This window comes from Solanum pennellii, chromosome 11 (genome assembly GCF_001406875.1).
Source record: "Solanum pennellii chromosome 11, SPENNV200".
NCBI lineage: Eukaryota > Viridiplantae > Streptophyta > Magnoliopsida > Solanales > Solanaceae > Solanum > Solanum pennellii.
Window position 1 is genome coordinate 64,392,030 of NC_028647.1, and position 20,405 is coordinate 64,412,434.

A 20,405-nucleotide genomic window follows, 5' to 3' on the forward strand; every position below is an offset into this window, starting at 1 on the left:
TGACATAAAAATCATCATTGACTCAATTTTTGGGAAGCAATATAATTAATTATATATTCTTATGGTAATTATGTCATATAGTAAGTATTTTGTATTATAAAAGGTAAATGAATGAATTGAGCAATCCTTTTTAAGGTAAGAATAACTATTTTTGCAAGTCTAAAAATATGTCTATAGAAGTCACTTATTAATTATGGATAAAAAATTTCAAAGAATTAACTAATTGATAATATTACCAAAGATAAAGATACTCATGTAAATAATTGTTATAAATAGTACAAGAAAACAACATTTTTTCCCAAACAAAAATCTTCTTCTCCCTTTTATTGAATTTGATCGATAGAGGTAAAATGTCAACATCAGACGGAGAATGTATGAGAGTGATAAAAGAAGGAGAAACTTCTCGTGTAGTCCTATCGTATGAGTTTATTGATAAGCTAAAGAAATTGGATTGGGATAATATTTTGAAACGAGATATGATGATTTCACTACAACACGATGAGAAGTTATTGTGTGCTTCCAAACAAACAAAACCATCTAATTGATACTTTTCTTGTCATGTTTTTGTTACTCTACGTACATTATACTATATTGGAAGAAGTTGTTGTCTTTTATATATTTGTTGATCATTTTCTTAATAAAAATTTATTTGAAGTTGATTTAATTGATTGATGTTGTAGTAATAATCACACACATACACATTGAAACTAACACAACCAAGATCAATGAATATTGGGTTGTATTTCTTAAGTCGAAAAGTTTATTGTACTAAAATTCATATGCGCTTTATCCTTTTTAGACCCTGCCTTGTGAGACTCTATACACGGGATATGTTATGATACTTAGGAGTTGTTAGGTTTAGAACTAATTAGTAAAATAAAAAATTGAGATAAATGGTCATTAATATAAGATGTGAAAAGGGGATGAGACTGCTGTTTACATACAAAAGACCCTTGTGATTTGGACCCTAATCATAACGAAAGTTTAATGCATCAGACTGCTATTTTTTATATGAGACTCGAGGGTTTCAAACACCTTTTTCCCTCTTGGCAAAGAGTTTCAATTAGCAAGTTGATGCAAGTCACAAAAACAAAAAAACATTTTTGAAAATGTATTTGATGATTTTTAATCAACTAGATTAGATAACATAATACACCATATTTTATTCAATCTTAAAGATGATATTTTCAGTTGATGCATTCTTTGATTGATTGAGACAAAAATGATTCTCTTAGTACAGCTCAACTTCGTCAAGCCTATTGGAATTTTTATTGACTTTTTCCAATTTAAAAAAATCCAAGAAATAAAAAAATGACATATAAATAGGCCATTGCCAGTGTGAGTCATTGGGGACCCTTTGGGGCACACATCATTCACACCTTTTGGCTCCTCATATGAAGCAACAGCAAGTCAATAGTTGTGCAAAGAATTGAGAATAACTTGACATTGTGACCCATGTTTTTTTTGTGTGTGTGGAGCCAGAGTCGGATCTAAGATTTTAATCATAGAATCCATTTACCAGTATCAATACTTGGTTACATTGCCCGTCTCAAGCCTAAGTGAAGGAGGAGGGTTAGTTACAATTAAGTTACTTGCGCATGTTATGGTCTCAAGCTTGAATAAAGGAGGAGGATTAATTACGGTTAGGATGACAATTAGCGTAAAACTAATTGATTTTTGGATAGCGAGAATTCATATAGTTGAAGGTAGGGATGTAAATAGGAGGGTTTCACTGAATTTGAACGGATCAAAATGAGCTGAGTCAATAAACAAATAGGTCATTAACCGGCTCAAAAATTACTTGGGCTAAGAATAACTATGTTAGAATTTCTTTGTCTTTTTTTCTTATAATATTTTTAATTACCTAGTTTTTTTTTCTTTACTACGACAAACACATTACATATCGAACAATAAGCCTAACTTTTAAATAGACTGAAGTGGACGAATCAAAATGGACAGACTTAATAAGCATGACCCCCACCAATTTGGACATAGGTGGAACGAGTTATATTTTCATGGACTGATTTTGTCACCCGTATGCGATGAATGTGTTTACATGTGCTTCAAAGGTGTACATTAGAACAGTTTATGTCAAGACAATTGTTCCTCTAAAAAGGGCCTTCATTAAATTTTTCCTCAAGTCATTATCATGGGCCTTAAACTGCAACTGGCATAGCAAAATAGGTCCATTATATATGTCATTGTTTATCTTTAAATGATCCAGACTGGCTGAAAATGAAAAGTTGATATGAATTCACCATGTGTAGAATATATGCATTGATTTATTCTATTTGTATGGTGCAATGCAATTTATGTGTTGAAAAGTTGTGGCGCGTAAGCTACATAGGGTGGTCAGTTGAATATCCTTCTTAAAAAAATTGTGTATGTACAAAAAGTTAGGGGCAAAAATAGAAGTCCAAAATTCGAAGACGTGTTCGATCAAACTCAATTTTTTTTTTGGTTCAAAATGTGTATTTGTGTTAAAAAATTACTTTTAAAGTGTGGTATGTAGAAAGTGGCCATTGCATTTCATTTTTTACTTAGAGGATGATAAAAATGAATGACAAAAGGTTTAGAACAGTCCGATTAATTCAAATTCACTTAATAAAAATGTTATTAGAAGGAATTTTACCGCTTTCTATCAAAAGAACTTCATTTTCAAGACTTGAATTTGAGACTCCTGATTAAAAGGATAAGAATCTTAAAAATTACAACATATCGATGGAAAAGATAATACTAGCTAAATATTCACTAGTATTATAAGTTTTTTATACATTTATTTTTGGAAAAAAAAGAAAAGGAATTTTAGACCATAGGAAAACAATTATGTGATCCAATTATTTTTTTTTACACTCTTTAGCAATTACAATTGTAAGAAATGGACAGTACATACAAGAATTAAAGAAGTAAAGAATGATATAGTAATTGTACCAAATTATTTCTAGGTAAAAATTGAAAACCAAAAAAAAATCATCATAACTAATTAGTATTTAGTAGTAAAGAACTCTATTCTCCTCTTTCGATGATCGAGAAAATCCTGTGGACTAGTAAACGTAACATTTCAAAATTCGATAGATAATGGACCTGTCCATCTATCTGTTCTCTTTTTTCGCGATGTCTTCGATCATTTCCTCCACTACAATCATCTTTGGCCTATCTTTTGGAGATGCAACCAAACAAGCCATAGCCACTTTTAAAAGTGCAACCATTTCATCTTCCCTTTCTTTATACCTTGCAAGTTCAAAATCAAACACATCCCAAGTCCATTCTTTGTTCACAACACTTTGTATCCATTTTGCTAAACTTGTTTCCCCTTCACTTGTTGCAATTTTCCCAGTCAAAATCTCTAGTAAAACCACTCCAAAGCTATACACATCACTCTTTTGAGAAAATTTTCTAGGATTTTGGTTTGTGTTTACATTGTTTTGTGTCGATAACTCCGGTGCTTTGTATCCATTGTTTGATGATATTGGCATTTGTAAGAGCAAGTGGAGACATATATCAGAGATACAAGCATTTCCATTGTGATCAATTAGTATGTTTGATGATGTGAAATTCCCATGACAAATCTTGGTTTTGTTGTAGCTATGTAAAAAACTAAGTCCTTTTGCTGCTCCTAATGCATATCTTAATCTTGTTGTCCAATCCAATGGTGTTCTTCCCGGTCCACGATTACCTGTGGAATTTTTACACTATCAGATCATCTAAAAGATAACTACTACAAGTAACTCATTATGATAAGTGTAACTTGTTATCTCACACATTACTTATTATTATAACATGTTAAATTACGCTGATAGTATAAACATTAGTTACTTATAATAATATATGTAAGTCAATTATATTTCAATCTCAAATAAATGGGGATCAACTGTATGAACTCTTAATAACTCTTCCATTTTATTCCTAATTAATAATCTGTTTGATCAAGTTTTTGGGAAGTTAAAAGTGCTTATTGTTTAAAAAAGTGCTTAATTTAGAGTTTTAAGGTTTTTCGTCAAAGTTTTAGGGAAAATATAAGTGTTTTTGAGTAGGTCCGCCCTAGAAACACTTTTTGAAAGCTTAATCAAGCAGAGATTACAACAAAAACAACTAACTCAATGGCTCAACTTCAAATTATCGAGGACATGATAAAACATAATATTGCAAAAGTGTATTTCAAAGCACAAAATACTTTTTCAAATAAACAGATTTTGAAAGTTTGACCGAACAGACCATAAGGAGGAGAGGATTGAAAAATTACCATGTAAGAGATTGTGTAGACTTCCATTTGGGAGAAAATCATAGACAAGAAGCAATTCCTCTTTTGATGAATAATAAGCTCTAAGTGGTACAACATTTGTATATCTCAAATTTCCAATTAATCTCAAAATTCCATCAACATCTTTCATTTTCTTCAACTTTTCAATTACTCTTTTAACTACAACAACATCTCCATTATCCAAAATAGCCACTTTATAACTTGTTCCAACACTTCCTTTTCCCAACATTTCAGCAGAGGCCTTCAACAAATCATCAACTTTATTAAAACCTTTACATCCTTCAAAACAAACCATTGTTGCAAATTGATCACTTGTTCTCTTGATACCATATTCAAATGAATGATACAGACTTGAACTACTCGTGTCCTGATTATACTTCCTATTCGTCGACCTCAATCTGTAAATTTCACCCTCTTGATTCTTCTTTCTGTAATAACAACACCATGTTATTACCAAAACCGTCATCATTACGCCAATTGCATCAAGTGTGACTATCAATAAGAACATGTTTTCACTCAAATTCTTCTTTCTTTGATCAAGAAAGTTGAATTGTGAATTAGGAGTACTCATCACTGTTGGATTACTATCCACTACTTCATTCGGGCAAATAGTTCGTAATGGATATCCACAAAGACGAACGTTTCCTATAAGAAAAATACATAAGTTGTTGAATTCGAAACTTCATGAAAATAGTTTGGTTTCAAAGACAAAATCGAATAGTAGCTAGTAAAGGTTAGTTTTTGCACAATATATATGTTTTTATTCTTTAAAGTTTGTCCTCGTTAGCTTTGTCAGCTAAAATTCGCATTCAAAAGAAGTTGAATGCAAATTTTAGCTCACTAGCATAGGAGGGACAAAGTTTAAATAGTGACTCCGCTACTTCGCTCATTTTGATTCGAACAAATTTTGAACCATGTTTATTAATTTGGCCTGTTTAGACCTAGCCATTTTTCAATGTTGTAATTGAGAAAATAGTCGTTGTGGTAACGTTTCAAATTTCACAAGTGAAACTCCACGATAATATGCTATGACCATGGTTAATTCTCAATTACGAGAACTAAAAAATGACTATTTATCCGTTCAAATTTGATCCAATCCGCTCATTTCCGTACTTTACCTGCAAAAGCTGCAACTGGAAATTTTGATAACCAATTTGGGATTTTCCCGGAAAAGTTATTCCCAGAAACATTGAAGTCCTTAACTGAAGCAATAGCTTTTTTTTCATCAGCACCAAGTGATCCGCTAAGAGAATTGAATTCGAGACGCAGAGTGATTAAATGCGGCAATTGATTCAACTCCTTCGCCGGAATCTCACCGGAAAACTCATTGAACGACAAATCAAGTCGTCTGAGTCGCTTCAAATGGTGAATTCCTGGCGGAAATTCACCGGAAAACTTGTTGTGAGAGAGGTAAACATGTTTGAGATTAGGCCAAAAATCGAATTTCGGAATCGAACTGAGAGAATTGTGGTGTAAACTCAAATGACGAATTTGTGTAAGATGAATTAATGGATGAATTGATCCAGTGAGATTCAAGTGATTGAGTACAATTTTTACGACACGACGAGTAATTGGATGACATTTTACACCTATCCATGAAGAACAGGGGACATTTCTAGACCATGAAGAGAGAAAATTCGACGTATCAGCTTGGGATTTGAAGGCTAAAAGAGCTGAGAAATCATCGGAATGAGATACGGTGAAGAAGAAGACGGAGATTAAGAGAGAGAAAGAGAGGAATTTAGAGAGAGAAAATTGGTTTGGAAACAGAGCTGCCATTTTTGGAGTGCTCTGTTTTTTTTTACCCTTTGGAGAAGAAGAATGTAAAATAGTTGTATTATGATGTTGACATTACCGTTACCTCTTCAATTATTTTCGTTTTTTCTTTTTTCTGTATTACGAGGATTCGTCGTAAATTGTTAAGTATTTCGTTAGTAATCATAAATTGTTAAGTATTTCGTTAGTAATCGACCTAACGCAATTCTCTTTTAGAGCAACGTGAACATGTTCACACGAGCAAAGTCGACCTGAACTTATTTGCGAGTAATTTTGTATGTGAATATGTGATATGTTACGTGTTACTAGTCTTATTGACTAAGTTTCTAAGAATAGAAAAGTGTTATCTTTTTTTATTTATAGAATTCTTATTTTGGAGAGTTATCAATTTTGACCAACCTTTTTTTTAAAAAGAGCGTTTTTTGTAGTTGCAGAAGATAAAAACTATAAATTTTTATGAATTCTTTTTAAATCATTGACCAAATACAAATTACTACTCTAATATTACTATAATTTACTTTTGCTTTGATTAACTAAACACAAATTATTAATCTCCGAAAGTATTTTCTCAAGAAAACACTAGTAACAAAAACTAAGTAGATTTGGGAAATTTGGTCAAACTAACAATAAATTTCACTTTTGATATAAAATTTCTTCTTTTTTTATTTTTATTTTTATTTTATTGAAGTCTTTATCATTTTAGAAATCTCTAAAGGGGTGTATTTATGATGTTACATCATACTTGAAAAGTATTGAGTAACAAACCAAAACTAGATTTATCTTAAAAGTAATCTTCTTGGTGAAGTATTAAAAAGAATAAATATGAAAGGTAATATATAAAGAAAAAAGGAAGGGAAATAGATTAAAATGAGGAAGTGGCATTAGGTGTATTTTTTTGGTACTTAATCTTTGCTCTGAAGTGATGACTTGTGTTATTATTAAGGTTTGGTAGATTAATTAATGAAAAGAAAGAAATAATTTATTTTTAGTATTTTAATGTACCAAAAAATGGAAATTACAATACCATTCAATTATTTTTGCAAATTAATATTTCAGTTAAGTATTTATTGAGATATATAACGAATTTATAATATATGTATAATATTATTAAATTCACGTAAACTCATAATCAACCTTACGTAAGAATATATGTCACTTTATTTTGGCATTTTTAAGGCTATCTTACCGTTGCATTTAGCCCATTGGGTTAATTCATCATTGGCATTATACTCATAGGATTTTAAAGCAAATGTAGTGTTTTGTGTGGTAATGTGTACTCATTACTACAATAACAATTAACTAATGAATAACAATCGTGTAATTATGAGACAAAGACATGTAATTTTTAAATAGTATTTTTCGCGTTATATAAATCTACTCCTAGATAAATATCTTTGGTAGTCAATTTTTTTGATAGTACAGTAATTAACGGTGCAAATATGCGATCAAATCAATTGTGGATACATAAACTACTAGAGAGATGGAGGAAATGCTTTGTATGTAACTCTATCAAACTTGTGGTACCTAATTGCAACCCTCGTGTTTCCTAGTCATCGTTTTTGTAAAAACATTAGCCCCGAACTCTTGACCTAGTGGTGTAGCGAGCACTTCATCAACCATTATGAACACGAGTGGCTGGTAGTTGGTACCGTTAGAGAAGGACATAAAAGTATAGGCTTTGACGTCCTTATATTATTATTCACGAATGAATTGAAAATTTTAACTGATATTTTTCAATTCCGATTTAGTTGAAGCGTCGATATTGGTAACTTTTATCCTACTAAATTAAAGTGGGCCTTGACAACATGGGCCGTTTAGGCATAGCTCATTGTATTGGGCCTTTTGATATAGCACTAGCTAAGGCCCAATGGATACATTTGAAACCCATTTCCACATGGATCATAAGAGACATGAGCCCACATATATAATGACTATAGTCTATAAAGGATTAGATTAAGCATTTTACATGAGTTTTAGTCATATACACTAATAAAATAATAAATAATAATATTGAAAAATAAAATGTATTAACTAAACTAAAATTTTCATATTTGGAGGTTAAAAGAATATCAAAATTATTTTGAGTTAAATTATTATATTATCATAGTAACACTTAATTCTGTTGTTTAAATGAATATAATGTGGATTTTTTCAAACGTTAATTACTATTGTATATACTTCTTGTATACAATTCTTTTACTTATTAGTTCTGAATATACTACAACACACGTACTCTAATACTAGTAATAAAACATAGAAGTACTATAAAGAAACAAAATTGACAAACTGTTTTATATTTCCAGCCCCTCTACTTTCTTTACAATTCTTGATTATCTTTTTATATTATATATATAAACAAAAAAAACTCAAAATTCTATGATGTTTACAACCAATTCCGATTTTTTCAAAATATAAAAATAAAAAATATATATATGATTACACTTGACCAAAGAAAAAGCAAAATAGTAAACTCACAAAATCAAATTGAGTTGAAATCAATTTAAAAAAATTGAAAAATTGATAAGTACTCCCCGACTCTTATCTTAATTATGATCTCGAGTTTGTGCCTTGAGAATGGAGTCGACTTAGATAGAAACCTCAAAGTGGTACCTTTTGACGTGAATTTGAATTAGTCGAATCTCAAAACATGTGTCAGACATAGAATGAAAAATCGAAAAAGGTGAAGTTGTAACTAGAAAGTCCATCTCAAAATCTTGATTCTCAAATCAACCTTACATTTAGCTGTTGTAATTGAAGCCACACTTGGATTTTTCCCTTTAGGTATTGGTCCATTGATACCATCACATGTTACTCTAATCCCCACTTTGTTAGTTTTCAATTTGTCCATTTTCACAACAACTTTTGTATCCAACAAAATCCTCATTGGCATTCCACTTTTTCTCTTCATATCTAATTTCAAACTTGAAATTGAATCCACATCAAGAACTTGTGACACAATTGATAATGTTGAATGTATAATTGTGACATTATTTGGTGCACTAGTAAATCTTGGAAAATCCCCATTTGCTAGCTCAATTTGATTGGTTGATTCCGCTTTCAATGCAATTGGATCATAAATGTATACGACTTTCTTGTTTTTGTTCTTGGTAGACAGAGTTACGTTGAATTTAGTAGCGAGTCTTGTAGTGTCATCAGGGGATGTGGTGAGATTGAAGTGCGAAATCTTGAGAGAGGATATAGAAAATGAAGGGAGTTGAGGACGATAAAGGAAGTAAAAAATTGTACTAGCAATAGCTACAAGTATAAGAATAATGATGATCATGAGAATAGTCCAACAACAACATCGACAAAAACATCTACGAAAATTGCAACCACGACCACGGCGTTTGTGTCGATAGTTCGGTCGATAAGGGATTCGATTTGGATTGTACGTCTGGCTCTTAGGGTTGTACGTTTGATTTTTCGGTGTAGGGTTCGAGGTGGGGGTGGGGGTGGTGGGGTTTTTAGTGGTGGTGCCATTAGGCTTGGTTGCCATTTTGGTACAAAGTGGAAAATGTAGTATAGTAGGTCGATAACGATCAATAATTGAACCTGACTAATTTCGTAACGTTGATATCACGAAGGAAAAAGGAGAGAAAGAAATAGATGATGAAAAATATTTTTTTTTGAAAGAGCTTTTTAACAATTGATAAATGGATGTTGGTGGATAATAAATCATAAAACATGGTGAAGTAAAGTGTCAATGTCTTAGTTCTTAGGGTTTTTTTTTTCTTGTATTTTAGTTCAAAATTTTATTTTTTTGGTGAGAGACGTGAACTCCATAACCACAAAGGGGACATAGATACAATATAATATAGACACCTCACCAATTAAGTGAGAATTATCCTAGCTAGATAATATTTAAATTTTAGTTTTATATTATAAAATATGTATCTAAAAAAACACGATTTTCGACGAATATTCTATCAGAAATTTCTACATTCATAGAAAAATCACTATTTTCTTGTATTAGATCTTTAATTTAGAAAATTATATTCATTTTATTTTAATTTTTATCATACTATCTCTTTTTAGTCTGCAGAATGGCTCAAATACAACAATGGCCTAAAGTCAAAACTCGAATGAAGGCCTTAAATTTTTTAACCTTTTTACGAAGTTTATTATACGTTAATTCATTTAGGCTTTTTTGGGACATAACATTTTAGATTTGTTGAACTTCTATTATTTGTTAAGAAAACTGAGGCCCTCAAATTTGGACGCGTATGACAATTGTATTCCTGTTAAATAGTTAATTTTCGAAAAGAAAAATATCTTTATATATTCGATTGTAGTTTAACTTTAAACTTCTCTCATTTTAAGCTGTACTATTTTAATTGACATGTTTTTACAGTCGTAAAAATATCACGATATATTTAAAACTACAAGTTAATTTTATTTTAAAATTTATACTAAATCAAACAAATCACATGAATTTAAGCAATGAAGAACTATCAAAAATTTATATATTAAAATTCAAACGTCCTTAAATACTCATTACTAAATTCCTTAACTTCGTCATTATATAATTGAATTTTGACTTGTTTTGAAGTTCGATTTTTGTCACTATCTTATTTATTAATATGGCACCAAAAAATAAAAAAATTGTTACAAATTTCAATTTATCTATAAAAACATTATTGTTATTTTACTGAAAATACATGGAGCATATATTTTGCAGTCTTTGCTATATATTTATAGTCTTTTTTTTTTCTTTTTACTTTTAGGTGATGATGTGCAACCCACGTTTCATGAGATCTAAGTTTGAGGTTGACACGTTGGAGTAATAATATAATAAAGTGGTCTTTGATAAAAAATATTTTCTATTCGAGATAATTTTTTTAGTGTAAATTAAAATTAATCGAATTTTAAAAGAATATGATTAACATTAATAAAATACTTAGATATTGAAATTTTATGGAATTTAGAAGACTAAGTTTCAATTTTAATTATTGCTCTTGGGGCTATTCCACCTTGAATCTTGGCTCATTTTTATAAAACGAATGAAAAAATCTTTTTGGCTAGAATGATATTTTTTCTTTTTAAAATATTTTTAACCTTTTGATTTTAATATCTTTTAATTTAAAAATGTAAAAAAAAAAATCAGTTTATTTTAATATAAAAAAATATCATAATTTTTTAAAATTTTCTGGCTATTTAGCACTTTCTTAAATGAATAATATATTATCTTGAAGAGGTATCTTGAATATATTCCATAAATTCATATAATATTCATAAAGAAATTGGTCAACAACTAAATATTTTAAGAAATCTATAAAATTCAGATCAAATAAATCTCAAGGATGTTCATACCATCTTATATGTTTGAGAAAATATTACTAATGACACTCCGAATCACAAAGATCATCAAGAGAAGAATTAAGAAAAAGAACATAATTCTACTCACTTTATATTAGAAAATAAATATATATTCTTCCCTATGTTTGCAACTAATAACCCTCGAATCACGAAAATTTTTTAGAGATAAAATCAAGAAGAAATAGATTGCATGGAACTTTACTAGAACTAAGTGTACATATTTTGTAATTTCTTGTGAAATCAAATAAACGATACGGTTTGGGGCGCGATACGATTCAGTCGATTATTTTTAAAAAATATATCATTCTAATTATTTTTTTTTTGGATATTTTATAATATAATAACTAAAGTTAGATTTTTCAAAATCGTTCCAATCATATTGATTTCTCTTCGGTATCGGTGAGGTTTGGTTAATTTTTCGTTTTTTTTACTTTTAAAATATCACCTCAAAATATGCTATTATTGATATATTCCCTTCTCAAATATGTTCTTGAAGAAACACTTTAATTCTTAACCTTGTTGCCGTATTGTTTGATCTTAAACACTCACTATGTCCCTATTTAGTTGTCCACTTTAGAAATGACACACATATTAAGATAACAATAATTAACATAGTGAAGTTATAATTTTACCCTTATTAATTATGGTTTCAAAAATGATGATTCAAACTTGAAAATTTCCAAGAAGTTTAAATGAGGGTATAATAGATTTTTTTTTTGTTCTTTCTTGATTTGTCAAAATGGACAAGTAAATAGAGACAGATGGAGTATTCAATTGGAGTGCTTGAATATGTTATGTTTTATTGTTTGATAGAGTATCTATTATAGAATCTTTCAATTATAAACTTAATTAAGTAAATGCTAATTAAAGAGTAAAGACCCAAAGTCATCTGATTGTCACAGACCTAAGACCGAAGTTATATTTATATTTGAAAAATATTATAAAATACATTTATATATTAAATTTTACATATTGTTAATATTTAAAATATAATTACATACATGTAAGATTGTTCGATTCGAGAATTTTCATTTTTTTAAAAATTAAAAAGACCATCTCAATTGTTCGGAACAGTGATACACTTAAATAAAAATCAACGATATTATTAAAAAATAGCATAAATCAGTTTGATTAGGTTGATGGATGCTTGTTATTTGTGGTGAAACTAAAATTTTATCTAACGAAATCGATTGACACCCCTTAACTGTATGTGGCTCCACCACTGCTTGTTATAAATTGAGAAGACTAGAAGCTTGTAGGAAAAATTGAATGGGATGTTTACTGTCAATAATCTTTCTACATAATCAATAACTGATCTTTTGGTTATTATGAGCTCACAGCCAGAGAATAATTGGAGGGAATTTAAGAAGTTTTGAAGAAATTCTAACACCTTACTATAATGTTAGTTTAAATATAATACTGATTTGTTTTAATTGTTATTTAAATTTATTACATTATATCATTTAAATCCATCGTAACCTAACAATGAAAAGTCATATTTTGTTTAACGAATGATTTTGCGTGATCACGTCGTTTCCTTGATATTCTCTTCTCATTTCTTTTATCTTACCTTTTAATAGTACCTTATTACGCTTGTTGGTTTATCACTTAAATTGTTGATGTGTGAAATTATGTGACGATGGAGAATGTTACGAAACTAACATTGCATTCATCAAAACAATTTAATACGATACTATGATATATTATGAAACAATTCGTAATAACCACCGAAACAGGAAAAAGAATGGTACTGTGTCCACGGGCGGAGCTACCTTGTACGAAGAGGGTTCATCCGAACCTCCTTTGGCGGAAAATTATATTATTTATATATGATTAAAATAATTTTATATGCATACATTGTTGATGTTGAACCCTTTTCGGCTACTTTATTTGTCTATTTTCTACCGATTTTGAACCCTCTTATTGAAAATTCTGGTTCTGATTTTGTCAACTGTTGGAATGCCAAACGAAAAGTGAAAACATGCAGAAGTGTGTTTTTTTTTGTGATGAAAACGATGAGTTTAGTATTATTGGGGATACAAAACACATTAAGTTTATCTAATTATCCCGTTAATTGGAAAATCAACAGTCATTAATCATGATTGATGATTGTTAACGCTCATAAATGATCAAATAACATGTATAAATAGCCCTATGGTGAATGCATATGATCATCAAGAAAAATCACACATTGTGGAGAAGCAACAAAACATTTATCACAATGCATATCATGAATAATGACTCTGCTTCTTCTACTAGTGAATGTGATCTACAAGCTGTTGATCAAAAACATCTCGCACTGATAGAACCACATGGCTCTTATGTTCCTGCACCTATTGTTTCATCTTTCAACGATAGAATTCGACCACTCCTCGACTGTGTTGACAAGCTTCGACACCTTAACATAATGCAAGAAGGCATCCAATTGCCTACTATTGTGGTGGTTGGTGATCAATCTTCTGGAAAGTCTAGTGTACTCGAATCACTTGCCGGAATCAGTCTACCTAGAGGACAAGGCATTTGCACTAGAGTGCCTCTCATCATGAGGCTACAAAATCATAATGAGACAGAGCTGCACTTGGAGTATAATGGAAAGTTAGTTCCAACTGATGAAGTTAACATTGCGGAGGCGATTGTTCTTGCAACTAATGAGATTGCTGGACATGGTAAAGGAATATCGAATATCCCTTTATCACTCATAGTGAAAAAGAATGGTGTTCCTGACTTGACTATGGTGGATTTGCCTGGAATTACTAGAGTTCCTGTTCACGGACAACCGGAAGATATCTTTGAACAAATTTCAGATATTATTATGAAATATATAACACCTGAGGAAAGCATAATTTTGAATGTTTTATCAGCTACTGTTGATTTCCCTACTTGTGAGTCTATTCGGATGTCGCAGAAAGTGGACAAAACCGGGGAAAGGACTATAGCTGTTGTGACAAAAGTTGATAAAGCTCCTGAAGGGCTTCTTGAGAAAGTTACATCAAATGATGTGAATATAGGACTTGGCTATGTTTGTGTTAAGAACAGAACTGGGAATAAGTCTTACGATGAAGCTCGTAGTGAGGAGGCAAGGCTTTTTCAAACTCATGCTCTTTTATCAAAGATCGATAAGTCAATGGTTAGTGTTCCTGTTCTGGCACATAAGTTGGTGCATATTCAAGCAAACATCATTTCCAAATGCTTGCCGGATATTGTGAAGAAGATTAACGACAAACTCGCTGTCAATGTTGCTTCTCTCAACAAGTTACCACAACATTTGAGTTCTGTTGCTGAAGCGTTGACAATGTTCATGCGTATTTTGAGTTCCACCAAAGAGTCTCTAAAGAAAATATTTCTCAGAGGGGAGTTTGATGAGTATGCTGAAGATGTTGAAATGCATTGCACTGCTAGATTAGCTGAGATGCTCAACGAGTACGCTGTTGAGCTACATTCAAAGAACGTTGAAAAAAAGGAAGATTTCTTGAAGGATGAGATCATGTCTTTAACAGAAGCAAATGGGATCGGATTACCGAATTTCCTCCCTCGTGCTGTCTTTCTGAATGTTTTACAGAAAAAGGTCAGTGTGATTTCAGCAATTCCTGAGGTGTTCGTGGAGAAATTGTGGAGCTATATAGAGACAGTTGTCATCAAAGTTTTGATGCATCATTTCGGTGACTACCAGCAACTTCAGTCTTCCACTTGGTGTGCTGTGCAAAATTTGATAGCCAAGAGGAAGGATGAATCAATTAATTGGGTCCGAGAAATCATTGAGATGGAAAGGCTAACTGATTACACTTATAATCCTGAGTATGTTGCAACTTGTAGTACGCTCATGGCTCAGCAAAAACCGTTTATGGAGATTATGAATGATTCTGACAAGCCCTCGATAATAAAGCTCAAGGAAATTGGAGAAGTTGATGTTGGGAGTCTGAGGATGAATAAGGATATTGCTCAGCAAGCTTTTGAAATGAAGATGAGGATGATTGCATACTGGAAAATCGTGTTGATGAGAATGGTTGATCATATGGCATTATATACAATGTTTAGTCTTCGAAAGATGGTTAATTATGAGATTGAACAGGAGATTGTTAATGAACTCATGGCATCCCATGGTGGTGGCATTGAGAGAATGCTGGAGGAATCGCCTTGTGTTTCTGAGAAACGCCTTAGGCTGAAAAGGAGTGTAAAGCTGCTTAAGGAGTCGAAAGATGTGGTGGCGAAAATCATGGACAGGATTGCTCTTCAGACTGATGGGGAAAAGGCGTAAATGAGTGTTCGATGTTTTCAGATAGCATGTCTTGTTGTCCTTGTGGCCTTAGTTCTCTTCTTTCATCTTTTTTACCCATCTACTTAGTACTATTTTATTAAGTTCGCAGTATTTTTGTTCTCTTCGGGCATCTTATCTACCATTTACCATGTTTTTCTTTTGCTGATGATTCTCTATGGAGCATAAAAATAAAGCTATGTGTTTGATGATGAGAACAACGTAATTCATATTCTGAAAAGAACATTAAATGCCATTAATATCGGAGCTATACGTCATTTGTAATGATCACACAGATTTATGTATAAACAGTTCAAAGTATAGACATAACGTTTACAGTCAATGCTAACGAAACTGCGAAACTATCTTTATTCACTTACCTTTTGCTGTCAGACCACATTCAGCAAATGTCTATTCAATAGAGAAGCAGCAGAACTTTCCTATTACCACCTGAGCTTGAACTGTAACGACTTACATATATTGTTATCAGAATCCTGACAAAGAATAAAGTTTGCTCAGTTGATATCCGACAATTATTAATGAAACCTGAATAATGCTAAAGAAAAACTTACATTTGTTTAAATGATTAAAGGTATTCGTGATCAATCTCTATGTTGGAGATACGAGCAATTTCTGGCCAGTATTTCCCCTTGTCAAATTTTAGGAGTCGCTTGAGGAATGGACATTTGGAAATAGATAGTTTAGAGAGGGAAGAGAGCATCCCGTTTACTGGAAGGGATTTGAGATTAGGGCAATCATGGATGGTCAGCTCAGAGAGGGAGGAGGGCAGGGGTGGAAGGGATTTGAGATTAGGGCAATAACGGATGGTCAGCTCAGAGAGGGAGGATGGCAGGGGGGCAAGAGACTGGAGTTGATGGCAGGAGAAGATGCGTAGACTTTGAAGAGAAGAAGATGAGTGAAGCCCTTCTTCCAGCAGTGACTGAATTTGAGGTAAATCACCAATAGATAGAATTTGAAGAAAGGTGAGGCTTTTGAGAACTTGGATGCTTAATGTTTTCATATTGACTATGACAAGAATTCTAATAGAGGAAGGCAATTCCCAATTCTCACCAGCAAGAATCTCTTCGTCACTGGCCATCATGTCCGATCACTAACTGTCTGAGACAGGGAAGTCTATGTAAACGCCACTCCTTTCGGCCGTTCACCAGTTTCGTGCAATTGTAGATATGAAGGAATTCTAAATTGAAGGGCAATGCTCCTTCAAGAAAGAACTCTATTTCTGGACAATCCCACAGTTTCAGTTCCTTAAGAGATGGAGGGAGTTGTGGCAGCCGCTTCAGCATTGTAAGGTTGCAGCAAATGAGACTTTCAGTGGCAGTAGGAAAAAAAAAACTAGTAAGGTTGTGGCAACTACGTACAACCAAATAACATGCTCTTGAGACCAACTCAGTTATAGAATCACATTCTTCCAGTATCAAATGCTCAAGAAACATCTCACCAACTGACGCCTCCAATTTCAATTTCTGGCAATCAGATATCGATATTGCCTTCAAGGTACTGGGAAGAATGCTAAAATGTATGGAGGTAAGAGAGTTACAATTACGAATATATAATTTCTCAATCTTCTCCATTCCCTCAAGTTGGGATCTAAACAGCTGAGCTTCATCAAAAAGAACTCCAGCCTTCGGAGAACCAATAACTTCAAACCTTTTTAAACTTGTAAGTTGGATGGGTGTCTCCAAGCCGAGTTCAGGACACGTTGAAATTTCAATTCTTTCAGAGAACAAAGATTTTCAGGCAACTTTCCCATCAACTTAGGACAATTTTCAATTGAAAGCTTCTCGAGTATAGGAAACTCTCCATTTCCTAGTACATGCCATTGCTTCCACTCCGGCATATCTTTAAATACAAGCTTCTCAAGAGAGTTAAAAGGCTTTTTAGAGGATGAAATGCCATAGAATTCTTCCGTCACCTCTGTTATTCCATGCATCTCTCTAATCGAAAGGAATTTCAAACAAGGAAGCTGTCCTAGTGCTGGCAAGGAAATCACAGTCCTTGCAGTGGCTAAGTGACAATTCTACCAGCTTACGAAACAAAGGATCAACTAGCCAATTTGGAAATTTTGTTCCTCTATATCCGGTGATTTTGACTTCTTTTATGTTTTTATGTGGCCGTAGCTCGTCAAGTATGTCTCTTTCAGTTTGTGGATTGTCAACACTACTACTTTCACTCCACTCCAATGATAACTTGTCAATATGATTCTTCTCCCTCATCTTTGCCTTCATAGCTTCCCTTCTATCTACCACATTTTGCAACTCTACAACTGACAGAGATCCATATAACTTATGTACTTCACCTAAATCTTCCATTCTCAAACCACCGCGACCACCTATAAGAAACTTGGCTCCCACTAACACTTGAAGGCTTTTTAACTTGCTCAGATGCAGCGGCATCTTCAAGTGAGAAGTGTTGCTTATGTCAAGATGACGCAAGTTAATCAACCTCTCCATCTGCAGCGGTAGCTCCTCAAGGTAACCACAAGATGAAAGGAGAAGTATCTCTAAGTTATACAATACATAAATGGAATTAGGCAACTTTCCAATACTTGTCTCAGAAAGGTCCAAAAACCTGAGGAGCTTTAATTTGATAAACAAATCATTTGGCAACTCCGTAATATGGTAATGAGACAATGATAGTACCCTCAAGGATCTTAATCTTGGCAGTGTGTTATGCAACACCCTCTTGCTTAGAGGGTGATAGCAAGAATCAACACTAATACATGTCGGAAGCAATGTCCTCAGCTGCTCCAATTTGTTGAGGGGTGTCAATTTCTCAAACTCACCATCATATCCCATAGAATATGACAAGTGTCGACTTTTTTCCAACATATGAGATCCTTGACTCTCTTCCAACCTGATACAAAGTTTTGAAGATGCAATTTGGGCTAAATCGTTGACAAGGTCATGCATTAAGAATTTCTCTATGTTCCATTCCGAAGGATTTGGGACCCTTTCGAATAATGTTCTTGACCTCAACTCGAGAAAGTACCGACTGCCTGAATCTTCAATTATTTCATCTTCCTGTGGTACAAGACCATTGGCAACCCACAGATGAACGACTTGTTCTTTACTAAATGGATAATCTTTGGGAAAAATTGCACAGTAGGAAAAACATTGCTTTAAATGTGCAGGAAGATCATTGTAGCTCAACATCAGCGCTGGTAATATGTCATTCTGTGGCAGCTCCCATATTTCACTTTTCAAAATACGTTTCCACTCTTCAACCTCTGATTTGGAGCGTAACATGCCAGCAAGAGTCTTCAGAGCTAAGGGCAGTCCCTTGCACTTAGCTGCAATCTGTTTTCCGACCTCTTCAAGTTCTGAATGTCCCATAGGATTCATGTTTTCAAATGCATGTCTTTTAAATAAAGACCAAGAGGCTTCAATAGACAAATGGTCCATGCTAATTTGCTCATTTCCCATCATCAAGGCAACACTCTCTTTACGTGTCGTCACAATGATCTTACTTCCAACATCTCCTTGTACAAACAAATTTCTCAAGTCATCCCATTCGTTGTAGTTGTCATTCCACACATCATCCAGAACAATAAGAAACTTCTTTCCCTTTAAGTTTTCCTTCAATTTGACTTGAAGCTGATTAAGATTTTTGTCGACATCCTTTGAGTCAAATGATTCAATTTCTTGAATTAAACCTTTTGTTATGCTCAAAGCATCATATGGCTCAGAAACACAATACCAAGCTTTCAAACCAAAATGATTCGTCACCCTCTCATCATGGTAAATCGCTTTAGCAAGTGTTGTCTTACCCAGGCCGCCCATTCCAACAATAGGAACTACTGTCAGATTTTTTCCACTTGCATCTTCAGACAATAAGCGATCAATCAAATCCTCTATTTCACTCTGCCTTCCAAAGATATCAGAATCATCAACCAAAGAAGTTGAAGGTGTTCTTGTTTCTTGTTTAGTCGAACCTAAATGCTCCTTTAAGCCAAGGCGACCAATTTGCTTTTCCAACACCTCCAATGTTTCAATGGTTTCTTCCAACTTCTCCGTTATGTTAAGACAAAAATCATCACTCAAGCACAGGTTGCAAATCCTCCAACGTTTCAATAGTGTTTCTGCAAGATTTTGATACTGACCTTCCACCTTAAGCCTCAATGCTTCATAATTGACTTCTTCTATTAAGTTCTCCGCAGAGTCCACAGCATCTCGAAGCTCATTAAGCCAGTCGCTCACAGATGGATTTGACGCCTGCTTATTCTCTGCATCACTTAGCACAATCTGAAGACCACGCAAAGTATTTTCAGCTTCTTTAAGAGCCGAACCTGATCCTTATGCTTCCGAAACATGTTGAGAAGATCACTCTGAGAAGCAAGCCTTTCAAAGAGAACATTCAAAGCTGAAGAGAGAAATGCTCCACCAACTACCTCCATTTCTGAAATCTGCAAGCAAAACAAGGAACCACAAAATGATTTTAAGAATTTTGAGAAGATAAATGTTTCAATCTTAAATTACTAACAACTGTATTTTACCTTTTGAATGCTAAGAGTGATATGTAAACAAGAATGATTCCTCTCTCTCTTTTGCTAGTAATCTTACTTGTAACTGATACAACTATGTTTTATCTACAGTCTACAGCTTACAGCCATAGAAAAAAGAAGTGGCAAAACTGTCTTTTTTTCCCAAAAGCAAAATAATAGAGTCTGGTTTCTTAACTATACATTACTTTTTTCAATTCAATAATTGAAACAAGAAATGAAGAGTGGAGTAAAAGGGCCTCCAGGTGGGGGACTAAAAAATAAAAGAGTTTTAAATGATA

The 20,405-nt window shown here is 32.9% G+C and overlaps 3 protein-coding genes and 1 pseudogene across 4 annotated transcripts; 1 reads left to right on the forward strand and 3 right to left on the reverse strand.

Moving 5' to 3' along the window:
* Window positions 1-2,787: 2,787 nt before the first annotated feature.
* LOC107003077 (probable leucine-rich repeat receptor-like protein kinase At1g68400) lies at window positions 2,788-6,079 on the reverse strand. Its single transcript, XM_015201324.2, has 3 exons — window positions 5,380-6,079; window positions 4,244-4,906; window positions 2,788-3,676 (listed from the first exon to the last, which is right to left on the reverse strand). Exons 1-3 carry the CDS (start codon window positions 6,038-6,040, stop codon window positions 3,093-3,095), a joined length of 1,908 nt encoding a protein of 635 aa, XP_015056810.1. The 5' UTR covers window positions 6,041-6,079; the 3' UTR covers window positions 2,788-3,092.
* A 2,267-nt stretch (window positions 6,080-8,346) lies between these two features.
* Window positions 8,347-9,663, reverse strand: LOC107004175 (NDR1/HIN1-like protein 6). Its single transcript, XM_015202416.2, has one exon. It carries the CDS (start codon window positions 9,531-9,533, stop codon window positions 8,730-8,732), a length of 804 nt encoding a protein of 267 aa, XP_015057902.1. The 5' UTR covers window positions 9,534-9,663; the 3' UTR covers window positions 8,347-8,729.
* A 3,849-nt stretch (window positions 9,664-13,512) lies between these two features.
* LOC107004046 (dynamin-related protein 4C-like) lies at window positions 13,513-15,758 on the forward strand. The gene has a single exon (XM_015202262.2). The coding sequence runs from the start codon at window positions 13,515-13,517 to the stop codon at window positions 15,606-15,608; it is 2,094 nt and encodes a 697-aa protein (XP_015057748.2). The 5' UTR covers window positions 13,513-13,514; the 3' UTR covers window positions 15,609-15,758.
* A 79-nt stretch (window positions 15,759-15,837) lies between these two features.
* LOC107003018 lies at window positions 15,838-20,353 on the reverse strand (annotated as a pseudogene). The gene is made up of 3 exons (XR_001454594.2): window positions 20,119-20,353; window positions 16,178-20,028; window positions 15,838-16,099 (listed from the first exon to the last, which is right to left on the reverse strand). The product of XR_001454594.2 is annotated as a putative disease resistance RPP13-like protein 1 (transcript).
* Between the last annotated feature and the right edge of the window lie 52 nt (window positions 20,354-20,405).

Bases quoted from the DNA above. Each gene is read 5' to 3' on its own strand.
- LOC107003077 (XM_015201324.2), bottom strand. From the start codon at position 6,040: ATGGCAGCTCTGTTTCCAAACCAATTTTCTCTCTCTAAATTCCTCTCT. The intron at 4,907-5,379 runs GTAAAGTACGGA...TTTTTCTTATAG, and splicing joins TCCAGTTGCAGCTTTTGCAG to GAAACGTTCGTCTTTGTGGA. The intron at 3,677-4,243 runs GTAATTTTTCAA...AAAATTCCACAG, and splicing joins TCTACACAATCTCTTACATG to GTAATCGTGGACCGGGAAGA.
- LOC107004175 (XM_015202416.2), bottom strand. From the start codon at position 9,533: ATGGCAACCAAGCCTAATGGCACCACCACTAAAAACCCCACCACCCCC.
- LOC107004046 (XM_015202262.2), top strand. From the start codon at position 13,515: ATGCATATGATCATCAAGAAAAATCACACATTGTGGAGAAGCAACAAA.